The 24,947-nt window shown below is 43.3% G+C and overlaps 1 protein-coding gene across 7 annotated transcripts in view; it reads right to left on the bottom strand.

Annotated features, from left to right (window-relative positions):
- Positions 1-9,051, bottom strand: part of REPS2 (RALBP1 associated Eps domain containing 2) — a 1,712,589-nt gene extending 1,703,538 nt beyond the window's left edge. For 5 of the 7 annotated variants that reach the window (XM_069636811.1, XM_069636808.1, XM_069636813.1 and 2 more), the window contains exon 1: positions 8,329-8,628. In XM_069636811.1, the coding sequence (XP_069492912.1) occupies positions 8,329-8,508 (180 nt within the window). In that variant the 5' untranslated portion in view covers positions 8,509-8,628. Of the gene's footprint in view, positions 1-8,328 lie in introns of all 7 variants that reach the window. The other 2 variants (XM_069636810.1, XM_069636815.1) reach the window with 2 other exon arrangements.
- Positions 9,052-24,947: the final 15,896 nt, after the last annotated feature.

The raw sequence follows: 24,947 nt of genomic DNA, 5'->3' as shown, positions 1-24,947 counted from the left end.
CTGAAGCATGCTCAGTATCAGAATCTGAAACAAATGTGTAACTACGATTGTATTTTAAGTAATTCTAGCACAATGTTGCTGTGACTGCATCGTTTTACACGCTTACTTAAAATAAGGGTTGAACAACGTTAACTGGCATGCAAACCTCAAACTGTAAACTTACATTACAAAATTTAAATAAAGCTACAATTTCAGGCACAGATCTTGCGAGCAGTACAATATTTCCCCAGGGTGGTAGTGGCAACTGTATCAGGTACAGCTTCAGCAAAGATAAGCACACGTATAGAGCGGTCTACTGTGCATCCATTATTTCTCTGGGGCGCATACATTTCTGAATGGCACGTCCATTATTTTTTGCTTTGAAATGCTGCCGGGCAGTGTTAATAAGGCATCTGAAGTATTTCAATGTTATGTGTTCCCCTAAAGAAAGGATCTGTAAATCCTACGGCATTTTAACCAAATTCGCCTGAATGTTTACCATAAAAGACATCAAACTAGTATTTCAAAATAAAAAATAAAAACTCCTCGGGAGGGGAATACCCTCATAACCCTCCCGAGTGGTTTCAGAATGGGTCACGTTGCTTGCTAACTTTCACTCATTTTGGAGAAATATTTACTTCACACCGCTTTCAAAACGCAACAGGCTCCACTGTGTATTGTTATAGGGCTTTTATTTTCATAGATCCAAAGCTCCAGGGGAAGCAGGAGGACGAATTAACAAAGGACCTTTGTGCCCCTGGGGAGGTGGCTATCTGTACGAGGCTCAGGGTAACAGTTTAAAATGCTTCAAAGGAGTTATTATTATTCAGCAAATGTGCTGTTAAAGATGGGGAAAGGCGATGTTTGCAGTGTCAGAAGGAAGAGGGGAAATGTACAGTCCTGAACCCGAATATAAGAAGAATGGAAGGAAATTCATGACAAAATGATGAGGGCCACGGATGGAGTCTGGTCATTTGCTCAAAGATGGCCCTTCTGATGTTCTGGGGAGTATTAAAAGCTCCAAACAGAACGCTTCCTTAGTGTTGAAACAACTAGAGTCTTGCCTGGGATCTGGAAACAGGTGGGTTTTGCAGAAGATTTCTGATAGGTTTTTGCAGGAAAAGTAATACCTCGCTGAATGGGCTTGTTTAAGGAGGGTAGCATGGCAACAAAAAAATGCTCCCCACATCTTTGCAACTTGTATTGATGTTACTGCGGTATTTGATTGGGTCAACAGGGCCTCTGCAGACTTCCGAACATCCTCCTTAGCATCCTAGGTCATATGCACACAGACACCACTATTCAGATTAGACTGGTTGGTTCAGGTCCCCTTCCCACCAAGATAGAGACGCTTAGAGGATTAAGACATGGTTGCATGGTTTTTTAACCTCTACATCGCGAATATGGCTGTATTTCTGGAGAAGGCATCTTTCGTTCCACCTCATCTGGATCATTTAAGACGTAGTTGGCTACTGTATACTAATGATGATGTGGTTCTCGGACCACAATCCGTATGGTTGTCAGTGCATAATTGATCCCCTTCAGTATTACATGATTGAAAATAATGTGTTAATTAATCAGAGTAAATCCAAAATCATCAGGATTGTCCAGTTCCATGCGGCCATTGAGGTATTCCTGGAAGATTGATAATTAGAAGTTGGAAGTTATGGATGAACTAACATACTTGCTAGATAAATATGTGAGGGGTTTTATGGATCTCTCCACCGTGTTTGACTGTATTAATCATGGGAAGCTCTGGAGAGTGTTAGATTAGATGGGTATGCCAGGTGAGATGCAAACCTGACGGCCAGAGTATGGTTGGGGAAACAAGGGCAAAATACCCAAGCATTTAGTATAATGCGAGGGGCAAGGCAGGGGTGCGTTATAGCACCGTTGCTTTTTTACCTTTATATTAACTCCCTGCCAACCATCCTAGCTGCTCTGACAAGCGACGTCCCCAAAATGGCTTGCAAAAAGACATGTTTACTCCTATACGCTGACAATGCAGTCTTGGCTACCAAAACAAAGCATGCCTTACACATTCTAGTAAATGGCTTCTAAGAATATATGGAGCGAAAGGATCTGAACGTCAATATCGTGAAGTCAAAAGTGACGTGCGTAGGCACCAACAAGCAATTGGGGAATGCAACAGTTATAAATAAGGAAAGACTTTCTGTTACATTGGTGCAACAATATCCCGTGACCTAAGGTGGACAGTGCACACAGAGCAGCAAGTAGTAAGGGCCTCTCAAATCAATGGCTCCATATTGAGGTATGGTAGGAACGCAGGTGACCTGCCCCTAGGCCACATTCGGAAGATCTACATTGGCATCTTTGCTCAAATATGGAGACGCTGTATGGGGGCATGATTTAAAGAAAAATAAGCTCTTGGGGAAGATCATGTGTGTCCACCAGGGCTTTCCAGGGGAATTCGCTACATGAGGAGTGCTGGTTGATTACATTGAAGATGTGATAGCTGCGCAACCACTCTCTATTGGCTTCGTTTGTGGGAGAACTCACATCTATCACTCACAAAAACCTTGGTAGAAGATGTATTATCCTCAAGGGTAAGAAACTCATCTCCTTGGTTAAATTACATTAAATCTGTGCTGCATTCCCTTGGTTATCGAGACCTATTTAACAATGACTTGGACATCAGTAACTCAGAGAGAAAGCAGGTGGTGACGGATTTCTTGAAGGTCAGGGTTAAAGAAGGTGAAAACAAAGTATCCAATGTTACCGTATAAATGTTCCTGGCACTTCAAATACATCAGGTTATGTATATTGTCTCACAGACCCAAGGAAGAGAGCATGTATTCTTCGTTTTAGGACTAATCTCTTATTTGTAAATGACACAGGAGCTAATGGAGAAGGAAATAAGAAATGTCCATGCTCTGGGAAGGATGCAAATGATTTATCGCATTTCATGTTCTTTTGCCCAGCGTTTAAGATTCTTAGATAGAAATTCCTCTCACCTATACTAACCTTCCCCAAATTCAAAAAAGCCATCAGAACCTGGCTTTTCAACAAATACCAATGAGCCCCAAACCCATAGCACAATAACCTAAACCGACTCTTTAAACAAGCCTGAAAGAAAATGTATCTACCCATTTTAAATATTACTATGTATGGTCTGACCCTGTAACCATTATGCATGACCTGCTTAACACATCAAGTTCTCATCAATGTTTAATCCTTTTACCGTATGTATTTAAATTGTATAATCAAGATTCACTTAATATTGAAAAATGCTATGATTACTAACCTGCCAATATGCACCATCAATGTAGCAAGTTATCAAATTTCAATGAAGCACTAAATATTCTTGTAACCTTTGCTGTGATACCCTAGGGTCTGGGCGGAAAACCAAATGTAATAAATAATTAAATAAGGGTTCATGGAGTAAGACAAGTAAAAAGGGCTCTTAGGTTTCTTTTATCGGCTCAGGACTAGTGTGCTGAACAACGTGTATACTCGTATATTGAAATTGTGCTTAAATGGCAGAAACGGTTACTATTTGGAAATAACATGTTGGATTAATTATGGTCACTGTGTCCTGTTTTATTGGACAAATTATGCTGATCGCATGTTATTCTCTTGTATTTTATTTAAATGTATTTTAATTGTATTACTTGCACTAAGGTTCAATTGTATATGCTATGTCTGTAACTTTGTATAATGTTTGATGGACTTTTATTCCGAATAAACTAACTGAACAAAACATACTTGCTCTAATCTATTTCTGTGAAACCTAATATTAAGCCATTTTTATGACACTAAAATCCAAAATATTGTGCACAGATGAGAAGAATTAATGTAAAATATGGCTGATTTTCTTTGCCCCTTGTGATCAAATACTTTAAAGCTAAGGTTTACCTGCTATAACTTATGGGCTTCAACTATCACAGCTGGCAGAGGGGGCCAAGTTAATCAGACTTGAAGGTCTACCTTGGAGAAGAGTCTTGCATTTACCGAACTGTGTTCAGGTTCGCGTTTTACTCTATGAGCTGGGTCTATTATCTTTACAAGCGCAGGTAAAATGTAATCTTCTCCGATTCTAACATAAGCATCTTGACGCCCGAATGATGCTCTAAAGAACTTCAATGCCTTGTAGAGAAGGGGTATGTTATGGGGATCAATGATCTTAAAGCCAAATCTACTAGTCTCCCCACTGATTTAGGGATTAGTCCTGACGTCCTTATTGTTAATCCCTCGAAGGCTAAAAGGCTGCTTTGGCTTAGAGATGGGTGAGACACCCGCAATTCTATCATGAGCTATGCTTTGTATGAGAACAGAGCTCATGTGAAAAAAAGGTTTCAGGTAGTTCTTTACTTAAGTACATTTCTAAACACCATGTGAAGAGATTATTTAGACTAGATCACCTTCCCACGGAAGAGATTGAAGGAATTTGTGAAAAGAGCGATCCTATGGTACGTTCATGTAGATTCCGCAAGGTACTGGATGAAATTGAGACAGTAAGAAATGTTGCTCTACTGCCCAATATTGCAAGATCTTAGAATATCACACTTTGGAAGATTTGTTCATAATTTCACTTTATCCTTGTATGATTTCTGGACTCGCCTCTACTCAGGGAATCGGGTCTCCCTCACGTTAGAGGTGATCAGGTACCTAGATATATTAACTGTGATAAAAATGGAAATTGCACTAATATTTTACCCATATTTATGTGTGAACATTGTATAATAAGCTTATGTATTTTTATAGTTTTATTTGGATGTTTCACATATTTTTGATCATTCGATTTTCATAGCACATATTTGTGGCTTATTTATTGTTTCTATTTTTAGGTAGATGCTTTTAACTTATATTTCTAATTCTGTCTTTTTTACTTTCTTTAAAAAAATGTTATCATTTATTCTGTTTAAGGTTTATTTCAAAACAATTCACATTTTGTAAATACATAGATTGTTTATTGCACTGTATTTGGTAGCAGCAATGAGGAACATCGCCAAGTGGTGGGAAGCTGCAGGCCCACCAAGGGCCCAGGATTGACATTCAGGGCTACACAGATCGATGGAATTTGATAGGCGGTTTTAAAACAGACAGGATTTGTATCAATGCACAAAAGTATATGGTGAGAGGCGGCATGTGGCATTTTAGCGCCTCAAGATTTAATAGGATTTTATGAAGATATTTCATGTAATGATCGAGTTGTTGAAAACCGTGCACATACCTTAATGTTGGGTCTCACGGATGCATGCATTATTTATGTATTACAGCACAATAAAACATTAGTAGAATTCGAAATATCACAATTTGCAAATAGAGACATTACAGCAGTAAAAGAATTGATCTCAGATTAAAACCTTATGTAAACATTTTATTACAATATTTAAAATAGTTTCTCGGCTGGTTAAAATTCTAGACCAAAATAAATCAGTATTTAAAAAAAGATTAATAATATACAAATCTTCCAAGCATCTCTGAACGCAGGTTCTCTACAGCATTTCATTCAATAATCAATTGTCTAAGTGTTTCCACAGCAAGCCCAGAATGTCTACATAGCCTCTGATTCCTTGGTATATTCTTTCAGACTCCCGTTGCCTCTCTAGTTGGAAGTAGGTTCTGCTTAAATCTTACCACGTTGTTTCTGTGTTTCTTAGAAGGGTGTGTTTATTTTTTTTAAGTACAATGGTAATATGTTAAAAGGTCTAATCTCCAACTTAAAATGGTTAAAAAAGGGGGGACTAATTCATATCCCCTACGCAGTTCTCAATCCAAATTGAGCTCAAACATTTTCTTTTTGACTATATCTGGATTCAGTGTCAGTTCTTCTGTAGTCAAATGAATGCTGGTTAAAATAGAAGTAGACTTGTTTCCAACTCGATAAAACCTTGCAGCCTCCTTCATTGGCTGCAACATTTAAATTAATAGACGAATTAAAATTGTTCTTGGCAGCTGTAGTAATTTCCAATTTACTCATGCACGGAGGGAAATTAGACCCATTTCGTGTCCCAAAATTGCAATCTGGACCCCCTGCGGTAAGGATAACGTTTTTTCACCACAGGGTTGCCTCCAATGTATACCCGTTCAAGGACATCAAGCCAGTTTCTGAGCCATACAAGATTCGAGGAACTATTTCCTGATGGTAATAGTTAAGCACAGGGATTGCGGAGCAGTGACCACATTTTCTGTCTGCTGAGCGCAATTCAGCTGCGCTTACCGTGGCCATTCTTCTCATGTTATTCTGATGAGTTAATTTCGTCCTTTTAGCGTGGATAGTCATGCCAAGATATTTAAAACTTGGAACTATTTCCAAGTAAGCCAGGTTGAGAGACCAGTGGTAATGTAATTCCCTTTGCTTTGAATAATTTAGAGCTCATATTTTTGATTTTGTTATATTTACTTTTAGGTCCAAATCCAAAAAGGAGTTCCCTGCCATAAGTGCCCGCTGAAGCCCTATTGGGGTCAGATCACAAAGGACGATATAATCGGCATATACCAGATATTTTATACATGTTTTCCCTAATTTAGGGAGACTTGCTACAGTTCTTTCAAATATATCACCAAGGTTGCATATACATACATACACATTGAATAAAAAAGGAGCCAATACACAGCCCTGGTGTAGTCCCCGTTCTGTCGATATCCATTTAGTAGTGTTACCAGCTTGATCTAGTCTAATCTTTATTTTTGTATTAGAGTGCAACGCAACTAAGATATTGAGAAGTCCTGCCGCGCAGCCTAATTTTAACCGTTTTTTCCATAGAACTGCTCTGTTTACACAATCTAAAGCTTGGGCGATATCTAAAAAAAGCACATAATATCACTCCTTTCCCGTTTTGACTGGATTTGTAGCAAATTGAACCTCAGACAATTTAGTGTGGTACCAGCCCCACATCTAAATCCTGATTGGCAAATGTCCAGGCAGCCTGCTGTTTTGGCCCAGCTTTGTAATTCCTGTAATATGAAGCTACCAAAGATTTTGCTAGAGGAGTCTAAAAGGGTTACTGGTTGGTCATTACTGGGTAGCATTCCGTGACCACATTTACAGGTGAGAACAATTAGGGCGCCACTCCAAGATGAGGGCAAGGAATTTGAGGACAGAATATTCTTAAATAGACTCAAGAGTGCTGTCCACAGCTGTACAGGCCTGCTTTTGTGTAACTTCCATCAGTATGCGCTGCCACCACACAGAACTTTGATAATTGAACAGGGCGGGTCCATGGAGTCTTCGATAGTTTAATTAGGCTGGCCATGGCCGGTGGAAGGTGTTGCCTTCCCCCTTCCTGAGATGCTTAGATGTACCCGTGGCCGTCACATTCCAGCTAACTGTGACAGGGAGAACTGCCTTGTAGGCTGTGTGCCTCCCCGCCTCCCCGAGTACACATGACTATGTGTTTGTTGTGCAGTGAGCAGAGGAAAATGTGTGCAGATTAGACCCACACATTTTCTGAGGTTCATCTCCCATCATTAATTTTACTTACAAAACTTCAGAAAAGCCCAGGCAAGCGCACACTGCCCATGGGGATGGTCGAATTCCTCACATCAATAAATAAAATAAATAAAGAATGGTGTTTCTGTGCAACTTGTCATCATTAAGCTATGTGTGCATCAGCCGGGTGGGCATACAGCTAAAATGCGAAGGTTGGCTGGAGAGGTGAAGAATGGTCCAAGACTGCGTCTGGAGTAGATAAGCGGAAAAGCCTATCCATGCCTGTCATCGGAAGAGTATGTCAGTCTTGCCAGGACGGAATGTATCAGGAAATCGTTACCGCTGGTACAGAGGCACATGAAGTGATGACGATACTGCTGCTGGATCACGTCTCTGGCTTAATGTGCAGAAAGCTGATCATACAGCAGCAGTTTGAGACAACGAACGTACGAGAGCAGCGTTTAGCCCTACGCCCGGAAGGATGGCATACCCGGCGGATGGCACAACAAACATTCTTTAGTTAAGTAAACAAGGTGTTGCTTTGCCGCAAGTCATTGGCATGATGGGTGTGCTCGACCTGCGAACTTAAGTGTGAGGAAAGCACGCAGATCGGTAGATGACCCATAGATTTTTAAAGCAAGATGGTGTTGTACTATTTGTCGACAGAAACCTAAATGTGCAGCATTCCGATACAACGTATGTATGTACAATTAAAGAATGTACACATGTAGACTGAAGTGCAAAGGTTTATAATGGAGACGAAATACATGTGCTCGGCTGTATGCCAACAAAATGCAAAAGTTCAGAAACTGTTCTGGAACGACAGAATAAAAATAGAATTGCAGTGCGTTTAAATTAAACAAGAACAAGTATGGCATATGTTTTTGGGATGGGTGCTGCTCCCCTAGGGGCCTGCTTTGTACGGCGCCGGCGGCCCCGCAATACTCTCTCACCTGGTGCAGGGTGTCTGCGGGAAGCTGTGTAGCCCGGAACAGCTCGCCCACCTTGCTGCCCCCGGCGACAGCTCCTCTGCCCGCCCCCTCCGCCTGGCAGCGGGCGAACAATTCAGAGTAGCACTTCTGCTCGGAATCGCTGAGGGGCAGAGGCCCTAGGACGGGCACGGCGGCTTCCATGGGGGTGGTCCCGCGGGAGTGAGCGCCGGTGGCCCCGCAGGTTCCTCCGTATGCCGCCGCGAGATCTGAAGGGGGCGAGGAGGAGGAGGAGGGCTCGGCAGGTAGCGCAGGAAGGAGGCGGCGTCTACGCTACTGCAGCACTTGTGGAGACGCCGGGACGGCCGGGGGAGGCTCTTTCCCCCTCGGTTCTCCGCAGTGTCTCGCTGTCTAGCCCCCCACGGACTTCGGGGCAGGCTTTGCGGACAGCACCAGGGGGCCGCGGCTGGAACCGTCCGCTCTGCACTAGGAAGCGCCTGCTCCAGACATGTAAACACGGAAAGGCGCCATTTGCACTGTGGCGGAGGAGAGCGGGCTGGCCTGGAAGCCGTGGCCCCACGGATGTCCTGCACACAGGCACCAGGGAAGCTGGCGACGGTGTGAAGAAGAGGATAGACACGAAGAGCTTCATCGGCCCAGGGAATGCTTGGATCTGCAGATGCCGGGAAGAGACACATCGGCACAGAAACCACCGGGGTCGTTTTAGGGCAGTCTGCGACATATTATCCACAAATCAATCTCCGAAGGGTACTTTACACGTGCTCCGTTTTACCACAGTTTATATCCATGGGTGCCTCTACGACGAGGTACTAGGACAGCCCAAGTAAAGGACTGGTCAGCTCAGTGGAATTATTTAACCGAGGGTTACCCTATGTCTAACGTTTTGATATTGGACTGAATATACCACGAACTTTAAATGTGTCGTGTTACCGACGATCAGTCAGAATTTAGGCAAATTATTATTTGTGTTGCATATGTCGCTTGATGCAAGGATTGACCCGTTTCGATGCGCTACGACTCCTGATTTCAGCCAATGACGGTACCGAGGTCTCAAGGGAAATCACATGTTTTGCCCCAAGGTGTGGAAAATCACTATTCTAGTCAACAACACAAACAATACCACATCTTAAATGCGAGCTATCGCTTTTGGGGGTTTGGGTATGATTGACCCCCATAAAGGCAGCTGACAAGTAGATGTATTTACACTGGTTATATTCAGTAATTACACTTATACCAGCAACACCTTGCTTCAGCCCTGTGGCTCCCTTGAACAGCACTGCAGACTATTTTGTGTGTGTCGGGGAGGGGGACGCGGGGGGCTGTGCCTGGCAATCGTGATCTAACCGGGAACTTAATTGGACGTAACAGCGCCTTCCCCAGTACATTTTGGATTCATATACCGGCAGTCAGCGCATTAACCCGCTGAGCAATCTCTCCAGCGCTTGTTATCTCGGCGATTATTGTAAGGCCACGTATGTAATGAACATGGGATACACTAAACCCTAGCAACGGATTTATTCTGGAAGACTACTAGGCTGTATTTTTTATTATTTTACCTCATTGTTGTTTAATAAAGTGTGTAAATCCTTAATGGTGTTGCACACCCTTCAACGGGAAGTGACGACCGACGTCTTTACTTGTCCAGCAGTTTTAAGACATTATCACACAGCACACTTAAATTCCCGTGTCTCTGCGGACTTTAGTGGTTACCATCTGTTGCCTAACTTGCTTGTTCCAGCCCAGCAATGCCAGTTAGGCGTCAACACCTGAATCGGCTCTGCGGTCTTACAGTGGCCCCAACAGGCAAACAAGTTAGCGTTTCTGTAAGTATTGTACTTTTTGTGCTGTCACATTTCCGCTGCATACTCTGTATTGACTCTAATGTGTTCCCCATTTCCGCTGCAGACTCTGTATTGAGTCTAATGTGTTCTCCATAAAATAGTCTTTTAGTGCCCTTATTTTGAAATCCTATTCCGTCTCATACACTTAAATTGGGGTTTGATAGCGCAACTGCTACACTTTTCCTGCTCTCTTGGCACTTTGGGGCCTGAAGTAGAAAGAGTTGGGAATGTTTCCAGCAGAGCCTGGTGAATTTATTAATTGGATGGGTGCAATTGTTTCCCACAAATATGTCTATCACCATTTACCAATGCCTTTTCTGTTTATGCGGTATACAAACAGGTTCATGTTGGCTGTGCCCATACATGCCCATGCTGACTGCACCAAAATATGCCAATAGTCCCATATAAGAACATACTACTGTTTGCTTTGCACATAGTGGCAGCAATGATACTGTAAGAAAGCATGTCCATGCTGGCTTGGCCAACACGTCAGTATCTACACAAGAACATACTCCTCTTGGCTTTGCCAGTAAGAAAGCCATGCCAAATAAGGAAAGCATGTCCAGATAGGCTGCACCAAAGCATGGCAGTCTAGCCACCTAATGACACATAAATGTATTTTCGAAATTGCAAAGGAGCGTGGGATCCCCTCTACTGAGAACAAACATGCAGCAAATACCCTGTTCTATGGTATTTCTTCCACTCATGAGGATCTACAACCAAGTTTTAGCTCACTGTAGCTTTCACAGAGGAGAAATATTAATTTGCCTATCAGTCTGGTCCCACCCAAAACGGCAGTCTAGCACCAAAATGCTAGGCAGTTCTCCTCTGAACAAAAGTACCATCAGCAACCCCCAGACACGTGTTTTGGCCTTGTTGAGCGTCCTCAGGGAGGTGCAGCTTACCTTTCCTAAAGCACTGTGAGCAAGGGGTCTGAAGAGGGATGGGGAAGCCTACCTCCTTATCCCCACCTATGAAATACATGACACGGAAGAAGACCAGGAAACATCGCAACAACCCATTCTATTTCAGATGAATTCCCAACAGACCTATCGTTGATAAATATGTCGAGAGGTACCCCGTCAGCCAGCCCTACAGGCCAGGCATGGTACAAATCTACCCTACAGGGAGCGACGAGCCCCAGGCTGCAACCAGACACCTCAATAGACTGTATTGATTAAAGCGCCAAGAAACCATGATTGCTGACGTCGTTAGACACACAACGACTTTGCAGCATTAGACATGAAGCATACGTGCCATCTGCACTCCATGACACAAACACAGACTCAAATACTTGAAGAACACGAGCTTACAGTTCTATAGAGGACAGATACATATACATACTGTCATTGCTTTTATTATTTTTTATCATTAGCCAAACACAGCAACGCATAAAGCGCAGGAAGCAAGAGATCCTGAACAAAGCTTTCATATGCTTACATGTCAATAACCTTATGGAACTGCAGGCAAACCTATGGGGCCTGACAGAACTAAGTGTGTCATGAACTTCAGATCATGCCCCTTTTGGACCTCCTGGTCCTTGTCTCAACGGGGCTTACATTCCGTACTACTTCCAACATGGCCGTCCAGCGCTGAAGACCTTGCTCGCTCCATGCGCTGAACGCGGTGTGATCTATTTATAGAGCACGCCTTCAGCGGCTCTGCGCGTCTCAATGCTATTGTAGAGTAGCCTCAGTGTTACACTTCAGACTTCTCCGCTGGCATCCTTGCAGAATATAACTTCTTTACAGGCTCCTCTATGGTCCAGGTACAAGCTACCATGGCGTCTGTACAAACGTCGACGCACTCCAGGTCACCTGACACATCTTGTACGTGGAAGACGTACAGCAAGCCATGCCCCTCTTACGACTATAAAACCACTGTCTTCCAAGAGGCTCGTTGCTGCCAATTAGCGTTACCATCTACAAGCGGTTTCATCCGTTTTCCTGTTCGTGTCTCCCTACACGAATCCTTATCTGAACTCCTGGTTTTGACCTTTTGCCTGAATTTTGGATTGCCTCGTCTCCTCCCTGATTCTTGTCGTGATCGTCTGGTTGTTGGACTCGGAACGCTACTGGATTCGACTCTCTTCTGTGTCTTGCGGTTCTTCCCTGGTTGCCGCTCTGCACATCATTTTGCTGTCTACATCCGGATCATCTCATCAGCTAATCAACTATACTCGTGTACTCGGGTACATATCTATTGTGTTCCATGGACATTGTCTTCTGTTGGATTCTGGGACATTGAGTGACTTTCCTGTGAGATTGTTCTTTAGTGCATATGAACGCTCTCCTGAACTGCACCAACCCGGCACTAGTGCGTCCCTCGTGCCGTTCGGGGTTACTTACCTATACTAACTTCCCTGTTTGTTATTTTCTCCTGTCGTTTTCAGAATCCTGGACTCCTCTTACTCCATTTATCTTTACTCAGGTCAGTTGTTATCAATTCTATAGCTAAAGTGGGAACCGATACTGATTTAGTTCAATTCCACTCATTTGTGTTATTATTTGTAGATTATCCCGGGGAAACGCAACTCCACTCCAATATCCATATAGGTAGTTGTCCAATCATTTCAATTGTTCTAATCACTTGTATAATATCAACACTGTCTAATATCTTGGTATTCTTTTTGCAGCATTGGTATTGGCGGTGTGTGTTCTCCCCGCTCTTTTACTCAATTGACACCTCTGTCTGTTCTAACTGAAACAGCAGAGAGGTACATTGTGGAAAAGAGCCCCTCTTTGAGGAAGCCTGAGTCTTGTACTCAGGGGAGCTGGGATGGAAGGCTGAATTCGGAATTCTATACTACCAACACCTCCAAGGTCGTTTTCTCCACATCTTCGGCCTATTCGGAGTGGTGAGTAACACTCAGACGTGTGTTCGTAGCTCGCGGTATTGTTTCCTTGTCCCAGTGCTATTACTCGCTCCTGACCCTTTCCCCCTTCCTGATTCCGAGCATTCCTAGCCTTTCCCAGACTCCCGGATTCCTGGACTCCGCGCTCCCGGAACTAAGCGCAACCTGGAACCAGACGAGACTCGAGCAGCGCTGTTCAAGACCAGGAGCGTTAGCAAGAAGGCAGCGATCGAAGACACTGGCAAACACCGTACCCAGGTGAGAAGGGGGAGAACTCCTTGACAAAGTGTAGCTAACTTATGGAAAATGTAGTATAGCACGAACACTGTAGAAACCGTATAATTATGGTTTAGGAAAATTACAGCAGGCCACAAGCCTCTCAGCAGGAGGTGAGGTGAATTCAGCCTGAACAATGAGCAAAGTGTGTGAGACCGGTCCCACTGCCAAGGCTGCAAGATTCGGATGACAATCCATTCCCTGAACGACAGTAGCACCAGCTGCAATAAATATGAATAATTCCTCATAATTCAGAGCTGCACAGCTCCAATCATGGTATCCGATGTTAGGGAGAATTCTCATAAATGTGCTAATTCCCTTCACCTTAGAGACCCCCAGCAACTTTGCGGGATTTTGAGTACGTGATTTTTTTTTTTTTTTACCTGGCAAGAGTGTGAACCTTTTTTTCCCCACTCTTTCATGTATTTGGTGTGTGTTTTACTCTGGTGTTCTTTGATTATGGAGTTTTAAGATCACTCCATAGGCATCTTTTCATGTGTGTTACACAGCACCCTCAGTGCAGTAACACAGGGATGTCTTTTTAGACTTCTCAAAGGTTTAAATACCTTCTCTGCGATGAACTACTTTTTCCCAGAGAATGTAAGGTTAAATTGACTTTACTAGTCTTTTTAAATTCCCAGACCCAGCACACATTATCCTCCTATAAAGTACTGCAGGGGTTACCTAGTATCCTCTTTGTCTAGAAACTCATGTAGCAGTGAAATGCTACTCTTTCCTATCAAAATGGCTGGTGGCAGTGGTTTTACAATGAAGTACCATGACTTTTCCCGACCGCGAACACTGGTAGCTAAAAATCACAGAAGCCATGTTTTTCAAGATTGCACCTTAAGCCCCTTTGTTTAAATGGGTCCCAGTCTTCTATTTTTCGCCGTTTCTTTTTGGAAAGGTCCTTCTAGAGTTTTTTACTTTACAATTTTCTCTACTCTTAATTTTAGGAGTGGAATTATATTGTGGCAGTGAACAATCAAAATTCTCATATTTTATGAATGTACTTTACAGGTTAGTGAAGAGAACCTTTTTCATGTACTTAGACTTATGGCGAATTATTACTTACATTAGTTTAAATGAATTTAAATCGTGATTCAGCCGTAAAAATTAAAATTCATTCATTTCTGTAAACATTTCAGAAAGAATATCTACGATATCCATGCCTGAAGAAGGGCATTATGCCCAAAACGCGTAGTATAACACTGGTGGAGTATCTTTGAGTATACCCAGATAGTTATTCTCTGTCTAGATATCGTGATATTAACTCTTCAGTTGAAAACAAAATCGCTGTATCACATTAAGAAAATCAAGAAGCAAACCTTCTTTGTTTGACTATTGTTGCATAATTATTGGCTTTGAATTTTTGATGTAATCGATGTTCATTGTAATGAAAATATTACTATTGGTCCTGCATTTTTTGAAATTTTGAGTTACGCAATGTATATGTAATTGTGTTAAGCAACACTGTATTATAATTTTGTAAACATACCCAGCTAAAAATGTGAATTTCTCTAATTTACTTGTCTTTGAATTGTGTTTACAACTTTGAGTTGTATTGATTGTGCCCCTGTTTGTATCTCAAGGTTTTTTGAGGTACCATTTCCTTGCCCTTCTAGAGTTTGTTTCTGCGCGCCAAAACAGGTTTGGTCCCTTTGTTTCTATGCCTTTGGCGGGCTTCAAGACTGAAGACCGCCTCTGGCGTCTGCCGGGGTGGGCAGGAAGTGAGGGAGGTGCCCAACGTCCCTGTGCTTAGTCTCTTAGGAGACCCAAATGCACTCTGGCGTGATTGGCTTGCTGACTGTCCGACAAGGACAGCCACCCTGGTGGGTGAGTGGCAGCTAAGCTGGTATGAAAGGGAGAAAACTGATTAAAAGGCGAGTTTCTTGGACTGGAAAGCAGAGTCGATCACTGGAACGAAAGAACCGAAGACGAGCTGGAAGAGTACAGCTGCTGCAACTCCTGGGCCGTTGGCTTGCCCGAAGAAGCCCTGCTGCAGGTCCGAATCGGCAAGTTCATCTCGACAGAGAAGCCCCTTCAAAGACGAGTTGGTGGGACCAATCAACTCGTAAGCCACCTGGATACCATTCTCGGAGCTGGTTAGGATTAACCAGGGGGAAAGACACCAGCTTGTGTGCTTGACGACAGCTACTCGAACCGAAGATCTTCCATTTTGCCAGCTTGTTTGACCCGTCCCCATGCAGTGCAGGAGTCCCCCGAAGTCCTCCCTCTTGTCCCCACCACTGAGGCTCAAAAACAGTGAGATCTGCAGGGACTGCCAGGAACCAACATCTCCAGCTGCATCTTTTCTTCAAATTAAGGTACTGTGCCAACACGATTGAGAGAACTTACCTCTCACAGTGAAAGTTTGTAAAACTTTCCCATCTTGCAGGCCTAATCAGCTTGTGACCCAACCTATGATTCTTTTTCATACAAACTACTTCTGAGATCATTGGCAAAGACTTAACTGTTTACTATAAGAACTGCTCTTTCCTATCCAAGACACTAGCCCATTGACGTTGGCCTAGGCCTATTGAACTGAATCGAGTCCTCTAGTGAACTGAAACTATTTGCACTGCCTAAGAAAGTATTTGTGATCTATTCTATTAACTTGTGTGTTTTGACTCCTATTCAAAGTAACTGAAATGTCATTTTTCTCCTATTTCAGGGGAGCCTAATTTACTCAGAAACATATTGGTTTGGTATTGAAGTATATTTTTGTATAATATTAAGTTGCCTCCTTCTAGTGAATGTTTTCTAAATGACTGTGTAATAAATTAATAAGTGTTTTACCAAGAAACCTTGAGTGTAAGTGTCTACTTGAACCACTGTGATTGTAAGACCTCTGTGTAACATCCTTGTACTGCTCACATTCCCTCTTGAGATAAGCTTAGCTGCTCAGCTTGCTACCACAAACAGTGTAGTACATACTTATACCAAAGGTTGGCGGTGCTTAAACCTGTAGTCCTAATTGTATGTGGTGGTCCCAGAGGGTACTGCATGCAATTCTGCCTAACACTGGTGGCAAGCGGCGAGGATAAGGTATAGTTATGTTTAGGGTGCTGCTCTTACTTTTGTTCAAATAACCTTCACAAGGCTAAGCACCACTAGAAAAGCAATTGTTTTATAATGCCAAATATGTATAACTTCAAACAGGAAGCTCTGACCATTCTAACAGTAGATCAACTGAAATATATGTGTAAGTTCAGGTCTCTCTCTGTTAAAGGCAAGAAAATTAATTGATTGAGAAATTGTTGAATCATCAAAGGCTGGGAGGTAGAGCTATAACCCCTACCCCCTCAGCAAATGTGGATAGGGTTGATGAGGATGATAATGATTCAGAGTCTAACTAATGTTATTGAGGAGCAAGTAAAGTCCGAGGAGTCTTAGGATGTGAGACTCTGTGGGCTACATTGACCCACTCAACAGAATACTTCCCCACATCACTAAGCGGCACTTCAGAAGAGCCAGCAAAATGGCTGTGCTGGCTCCTGTGAGTACCATTGCATTGAAACTGTGTTTTCAGTGACAAAAGGAGGGCTGCACTGTTTTGCCAAGCGACATTGGGCAGGGTGGAACAGGAAGCACCCTGAGAAAGGCTACTAGGGTTTGTTCTTGTTTGCCTTAAAGAAATGGAATGAAAAAGCAGCACTGCTTTGCTGCAAGCCCAAAGTTTTTCCTCTGATTTTGTGAGAGAAGATCAGATTTTGAATCTGTTTGCTGCCTCTTACCCCCTGACTACCTGCAGCTTCTTTCTATCTACTCAGAATGTGATTTGTGGGCAGAGGAAACATTGCAGGGGGAAATCTTAACTTGGGTGCTACTTATCCTAATACAAAAAGTGCTCCTATTTAATTGTGCTTTGGATATGTTCATGTAGAAGGTTAACCAAGTGTAGTTCAGTAGTTTTTATTGTAATTATCACCCCATTGGTGATTGCTGGCCAATATTAAAATTTGTATGATGTTTGTGAATTCTAAAAATAAATATTGTATTTTCACCAACCGGCCAGGTTAATGGTCCATCAACGTGCGCCGAAATTCACAGGACATTCTTATCAAGCTCCAGACGCGTGTGCTGAAGCACCATCGAGCCCATACAAAATGGCCCCCATTTCCAAGGATGCACTACTAACAAAATGTGCAATCTCATCTACCTTCTGCCCCAAACCCATGCCACATCGGGATGGTAAGAAACGCAACCATTGCAACCTACTTGCTAACCCATGCCCTACCGCTAGGCGCTTTAGACTACGTGCCGTACTATGCAAGCCACTGTCAGATCACAGCCCATCCCCACGAGCAACCGTAATACCAGGCAATGCTCACGTACCATGCAACATGCCCTCTTTGCCTACAAGGCCAGACTCCTCCGCCCAACTTCCAAGCCCACAGCCATCACAAGGACTGCCAATATAGCGGCTAATGAAGTATCTGACCTCACCCACAAGTGTACCGCCTCCATACTGATCATGATTCCACAGCAGTCCACCACCACTGTAAATGGACCCCCAAATGGAAAATCTATGATGTGCAATTCTTCTACCACCATTTTCAATGCTACTATGCAAAATGCTATCTCACATGTGCCCACCACCACTGAAAATGGGCCCCCAAGTGTAAAATCTGTGATGTGCAATTCTTCTACCACTATTTTGAATGCTACTATGCCAAATGCTATTTCACACGTGCCCACCACCACTGAAAATGAGCCCCCAGTGTAAAATCTGTGGTGTGCAACTCCCACAGCACAACCACGCCCTCCGCCTCAGTCCCTCTCCCCATGCACCCCCCCAGACACTTCTGAACCCCACCTGAAATGCACCATGATTAACGCCAGGTCCTACAATGCTCATGCTTTAGACATCCACGACCTCCAAACCACCCATGACCTCGACTTGCTCGTGATCTCAGAAACCTGGTTACATGAGGCCTCTGGCCCTGCGCTCTCCCTCGCCCTCCCCGCTGGCTACTCTATCACTAGGCAAGATCGCCTCTCTAAAGGTGGAGGTGTAGCAATTATTGCCAGAGATTGCCTCTCTATCAGAAAGGTAGAGAAATCCCTGCAGAACAACAGCGACTACCTCCAAGTCAAAATAACCCTCTCTCCCCACTTCACCATTACTGTGCACGCTGTCTACTGCCCTACAGGCACAACAGGAGACTTTCAAGCCTCTCTCATTCACCTCCTCTCAGACAACCTCAAAAAACAGTCTAAAGCCATTCTCCTTGGGGATGTTAGCCTAGGTCTCCTGGATAGTAAGGACCTAGTGGCCAAATCCCTTGACTCAGCCCTCAAGGCTCTGGGCTACAAGAACACCATATTTAGCCCAACGCACACCCAGGGCAGAACTTTGGACTGGATCGCAACAACACAACTGCTCACTCATCATCACGGATAACACTCCCACCCCATGGTCTGACCACCACATCATCACATTCAGCATCCTCACCACTAGCGCCCCTGCTACTCCCACACCCCAACCCCTCCCACCCTGCCTCACCAGAAGCTCCCGCCAGCTCACTAAGGAAAGGCTACTGCCCTTCCTCCAAGGCCCAGCCTTCAGACCACCTTTCTCCTCAGACCCAGAAACCCTCGCAACAGCCTATGATGCTGCCATCAAAGCAGCTATCAACTCCATTGCCCCTCTCAAAGCCTGCAAATCCAAACCCACTACTCACTCCAACTCATGGTTCACCCAGGACCTCCTTACTCTCCGCAATGAGAAAAAGGCGGCACTCACACAGTGGCAAACGTCCCACACTGACAAAGATAAGATGATCTTTAAAGCGCAATCCATTAAATACAAAAAGGCAATCACCCAAGCAAAGGCCAAATATTTCGAATCCAGAATATCGGAAGCCCAATCTAGCACCAAAGAAATCTTCGCCATTTTTTCGGGAACTCGAGACACCCACTCCCGCCCCCCAGAATTTTACCAAAGACAAAACCTGGTGTGATCACAGTCGAAATATGGGTGTAGAGGAGCACTCCTGTTTCAATCTAGTTTGCGTTGAATGCTCAAGGAAATTATACAGTTTCTGAATGCAAGCTCAGGTGCTAGCAGAGACTGATTCTGGGCTACAGAATCCAATCTAAGCATACAAAATAAACAGGGTCACTCTACACCGGATTGACCTATTCTCCGTGCACACTCTTGTGCATGTAACCATGCAAATTAAGACTTACTTTTCAATTTTGATGTGCTCGTCAATATTCAAGACTTTTTGTATTAGTTTTTTAATATTTCAAAAATAAAGTGAATTACCAAAACGGAATTTATATCTTACTCGCAATTAATTTAGCATTGCAAATTCTTGTGTACATAACTTCATGACTTAAATAAATAAACATTACTTTCAAGGGATTAAACTTTCCAGTGTGATTTTTTTTTTTTACACATGCATACAAAATGCGATGGTGGAATTAGTCACTCAAATTTACATAATTAGTCCACAATTTCCTATTCCCTGTCTTTTACAGATGGGGTAGTCCAATGTGTGGCTTTGTTTCTTTCAATTTGATTGCATTTGTGTTGGTTTTTAATGCACAACGCTTTTCGGGCTCTTCTAGCCCTTCATCAGGTGCGACTTATTCACAAGTTCCAATAAATCAATTTCTGTAATTTAAATAGAAAAAAGTTCTAGTAAGTGTCATAGTTCACTCGGTGTTTCAGAATACTTATTGCGTATTTCTCAAAAATGTTAATTGAAAGTACCTCTGACCTTCAGTTTTCACTGATACAGAAAATCCAGTGTTCTTCCAAACACCTTCCATGCTTGGCCAGTAGATTTTCAGTGATTTGTATTTCTTTAGCGTGCAACGAACAGTCTCTTTGTTAGATCTGTTTAGAAAACAATTGGAAATTGTTTTCACTACATATGGTCTTTTTTTCTGAGGCGTTTTGATGCAGGTTATGCACCGGGATCAGTCCTTGGGGGGAAAAAGCGCTGGGTCCCAGTATCATAACCCTGATTGTTTACATTTTCTGGAAGAGTAGAAGTTAATGTGCATTTGAATCATGTGCTCACCTTCATCCTAGAGTTCCAGTCCCGTGCGTATTCCCGTTGTTGTTCCGGGGTCGCCGTCTGTGTTGAATCCGACCGCTCACTGATCTTTCGCTCGTCTCGTTTTCCTTTGCTCCTCCGGCGTCCACTGCTTGATTTTTTTCAAATTAACACGCAAAATGAAATTGAAATTGTTCTTTACACTTGTGAGTGGGAAACACCCAAAGAGGACTGCAAATACCTTGAAATCAAAGAGCACATTTGTGCCTCCAATACACACTCCAGTGATTGAGGTGTTTCAAAAACAAGTTTAAAAAGATCTGGAAAAACATAACTATCGAAGAACATGCAGAACAAATTTCACAAAAAGAGAACAACAGGTTCTAAAACAATTGTGGGAAAATCCGAAAATTATATTTAAACCGGCAGATAAGGGCAGAGCCCTAGTGATGATGAACTCCGAACATTACAAGAAAGAAGTGGAAAGCCAATTAACAGATGAGGACACCTATCTGCAAATTCACGAAGATCTGACAGAGAAAGTTCAGAAATTAATTAAAACTATACTGGACGAAGCTGAAAATGATGAACTGATAAGCCACCACACATGAATAATTCGCACCTGATGAAGGGCTAGAAGAGTCCGAAATGCGTTGTGCATTAAAAACCAACACAAATGCAATCAAATTGAAAGAAACAAAGCCACACATTTGGACACATTTGGACTACCCCATCTGTAAAAGACAGGGAATAGGAAATTGTGGACTAATTATGTAAATTTGAGTGACTAATTCCACCATCGCATTTTGTATGCATGTGTAAAAAATCACACTGGGAAAGTTTAATCCCTTGAAAGTAATGTTTATTTATGTAAGTAATGAAGTTATGTACACAAGAATTTGCAATGCTAAATTAATTGCGAGTAAGATATAAATTCCGTTTTGGTAATTCACTTTATTTTTGAAATATTAAACTAATACAAAAAGTCTTGAATATTGATAGTACATCAAAATTGAAAAGTAAGTCTTAATTTGCATGATTACATGCACAAGAGTGTGGACGGAGAATAGGTCACCCCGGTGTAGAGTGACCCTGTTTATTTTGAAAACCTGGTGTGATGACATACAAAAGGCCATGCAAACCAAGTTAAGCCTCCTCAAAAACAAAATACTAGCCACCAGGCAAGCCCTACCTAATAAACCCATCCCTGTCCCACCACCTGCCCTGGACCCCTCCAACCTTTCTCCTGCAAACCCAATCAGGAAAAAGACATCATCAACATAATGAGGAATATCAAACCCTCAAACTGCAAAGGGGATACACGCCCGCCCCCATTATCAAACACTGCACTGAAGTGCTAGCGCCCTTCCTGACAGCTTTCGTTAATGCCTCCTTTACCACAGGGAAAGTTCCCACCTCCCTCAAGGAAGCCTGGGTCCACCCTCTCCTAAAAAAAACAACACTCGTCCCCACCTCCCCCAACAACTATAGACCTATCACCACTGTCCCGTTCCTCCTCAAAATACTGGACAAAGCAGCCTACCTGCAGGTTCAACACTTCATTGAAGAAAACAAACTCCTTGGACTCCGCCAATCTGGTTTCCGCCCCAGACACAGGACTAAAACCGCCCTTCTTGACCTGAAAAACCAGATGGACGATGCTAGAGACACGGGTAAACCAGCACTTCTCCTACTCTTTGACTTATCCGCGGCCTTCAACCTCATAGATCATGACGTCCTATGCCACCACCTTTCCGCCACTGCCAAATCTTCCCCAGAGGCCACAGCATGGATCACCTCCTTCTTACAAGACAGAACCATGCAAGTATTCTCCGACTTAGCCTCCGCCTCACCAACCATCATACTCTGTGGTGTGCCCCAAGTCTCTTGCCTCTCCCCCACCCTCTACAACATTTTCACACAACCCCTCTTCCTCATACTGGACGCTATGGGCATCTCCTACACCAACTACGCCGACAATACACAGATCCTCCTAACCCTCACTGGTAACTATGACACCGACTCCCTGACCCTCAACAACCTCTAGAACACCATCCACGCCTGGATGGCAGACAATGGACTATGCCTCAACTCTGACGAGACTGAACTCCTCCTGGTAGGTTCCCCCGACATACTCAAAAACCTAGACTCACAATTCAGCCACTTCACCATCGACACCATCAAAATTCCTATCTCAGATTCTGTCAAAACTCTCTAGGCTACCTGGATTCCAGCCTATCCATGGACAGACAAGTCAATGCAATAGCCTCCGCAGCTGCATATCATGCTAAACTTATCAACGCAGTCAGACCCTTTCTCTCCAAAGAGAACTGCACCAACATAGCCAGAGCCATCACCGGCTCTAGGCTAGACTATTGCAATGTACTCTTTCTAGGAACCTCCAATAAAAACCTAGAGAGACTACAAGTCATACAAAACAATGCTCTCCGGGCAGCCCAAGGCATTCCCAAAAGAGAACACATTTCTGAGGCCAGGAAAATAGCCCACTGGCTCCCAATAAAGGAAAGGATCGTCTTTAAAGCTCTGACACTGACCCACAAATGCATTCACCTCACTGCGCCTGCCTACCTCTCAAAACGAATCCACCCCGTCTCCACTACCAGGCCAACTAGATCACCGTATACCAACATGCTCTGTGTGCCACTTGTAAAAAAAAGCCAGAGCGGGTGGATGCAGTTTCCCCTATCTTGCACCCATTCACTGGAATGCCCTAACCCCCACGATCCGAGGTGAGGCCTCCCTCACCACCTTCCGCAAAGCTATGAAAACCATCCTCTTCACATAAGGCCTTGCACATTAGCATGAATACTCACCACATGACCCAATGCATAAATTGTAACACAAGGACCAATTGCAATGGCTGTAACAACAGTATGATGTTCTGTAGTATTCACAATGTATCAACGACCGCCACTATGCCTGTACCTGTGTAACTAAGTTTTTTGCAAGTAACAGCGCCTCAATGCCCTTGGGCTGCTTGCGCGCTATATAATAAATAAATTGTGACCCGGGATATTTGTATTAGGGGGTGTGAGACGGGTCGGGTACTGGCTCAAGTTGAATTAATTGAAATTAAAGAAAAAAAAATTACTATTGAGCGCCATATCACAGGATAAGACCAAGGGCTCGATTCTCATCTTGGCGCAGTGAGCGTGCTAAATAGCACAACTCACTGCGCCATTTCTTGACGCCCAAGAACCACTGCTATTCTCATGTGGGCGTGGGTGTCTTCGCAAAACATGAATGGAATCAGGCGGATTGCAGAAACTCGGCAGCATTTTCGTTAAATAACAGGGAATCGTTCTGTAACGAAAATGCTGCAGAGAACACAGTTCCTATACACCAAAGTGAGCAGCTTCAACATTGCAGGATGTTGAAGCTGCTTACTGTGGTGTATAGGAGCGTGTTCATATACAGCCTTGTGGTGTATATGAACACTTTCATTTAAAGCGAGCAGCTTTAACGTTGCATCCTGCAATGTTGAAGCTGCTCTTTCTTGTGTAAATGAGTGTTCATATACGCCCGTGTGTTGTTTATGAACACTTTCATGTACACCAAAGCAAGCAGCTTCAACGTTGCAGCAACGTTGAAGCTGCTTGCTTTGGTGTACATGAAAGTGTCCATGTACAACACGGGTGTATGGACATTTCCATTTACACCAAACAAGGCTTCTTGTGGCACTCCTCCAGTTTCACGGCACCAAAAGGGTACCTAAACTGGAGGAGTGCCACAAGAATAGGCTTCCAAAAAGCTAGGTTAAGAATGTAGCAACCGCCACATGTATTCTGAAAGTGGCACATTCCTTCTGACTTCGGAAGAATGCGCCACCTTCAGAATAGGTCTTAAGTACCGAAAAGGTTAAGTACCGAAGAGGATGTTAAAAGGCTTAACACCTACATGAGAATCGGGCCCCAAGTGTCCTGGTCCGGTGTGAAACGCCTGATTGGTATCCTTAACAAATTGGGGGCTCGAGTTGGGGATTGAGTTTGTTTATTCACCCGTGACAGCCTAACACAGCAGACTAACCTGCAACGTAGTGATACTTTGTGTATTTGGAATACTGTTATGCTGTAGAAGCGCCTATCAAAACAAAAATCCTAAGTACCAGGCCTGTGTATAAAATTAAAGCTAAATCAACCCCAAAAATAGACAAAAAGCAATAGAATACAGATTACCCTTCTATAAATAAATTAATAAAAAAAGAACACTTTCCAAAATGGCCACAGTAGACATCAACATAGCTAGGGAGCACCTTCTGCACCAACTATTTGTCAGGGGGAATGGCCAGAAAAGATGAAAAGGTCTGACTAGAAGAAATAACGCAACAGGTCACTGCCATAGACATGGATATATGGCAGGATTGTGGCATATTACACCAAGCATTGAGCGAGTTATACATGACTCTGAAAATTAAAGAGAAGCAGAGTAAAATTGCCAGAATTGCGGCCTATATGTATCTTCATATGGGAGTAATGCGGGAAAAGCATGAGGAAAATAGAACTCTTGCCCAAAATCAATCCGAACCTTTAGCTCAAATCCAGACTGAACTGAAATTAGCGGATCAAAAATTGCAAAAGATCCAAGATTCTGAGGCATAATCTGGATATTGCATAAAAA

This window comes from Ambystoma mexicanum, chromosome 7p, assembly GCF_040938575.1.
Source record: "Ambystoma mexicanum isolate Mex_15411 chromosome 7p, UKY_AmexF1_1, whole genome shotgun sequence".
NCBI lineage: Eukaryota > Metazoa > Chordata > Amphibia > Caudata > Ambystomatidae > Ambystoma > Ambystoma mexicanum.
Note: the sequence above shows the minus strand (reverse complement) of the source record. Positions and strands in the feature narration are given on the sequence as shown.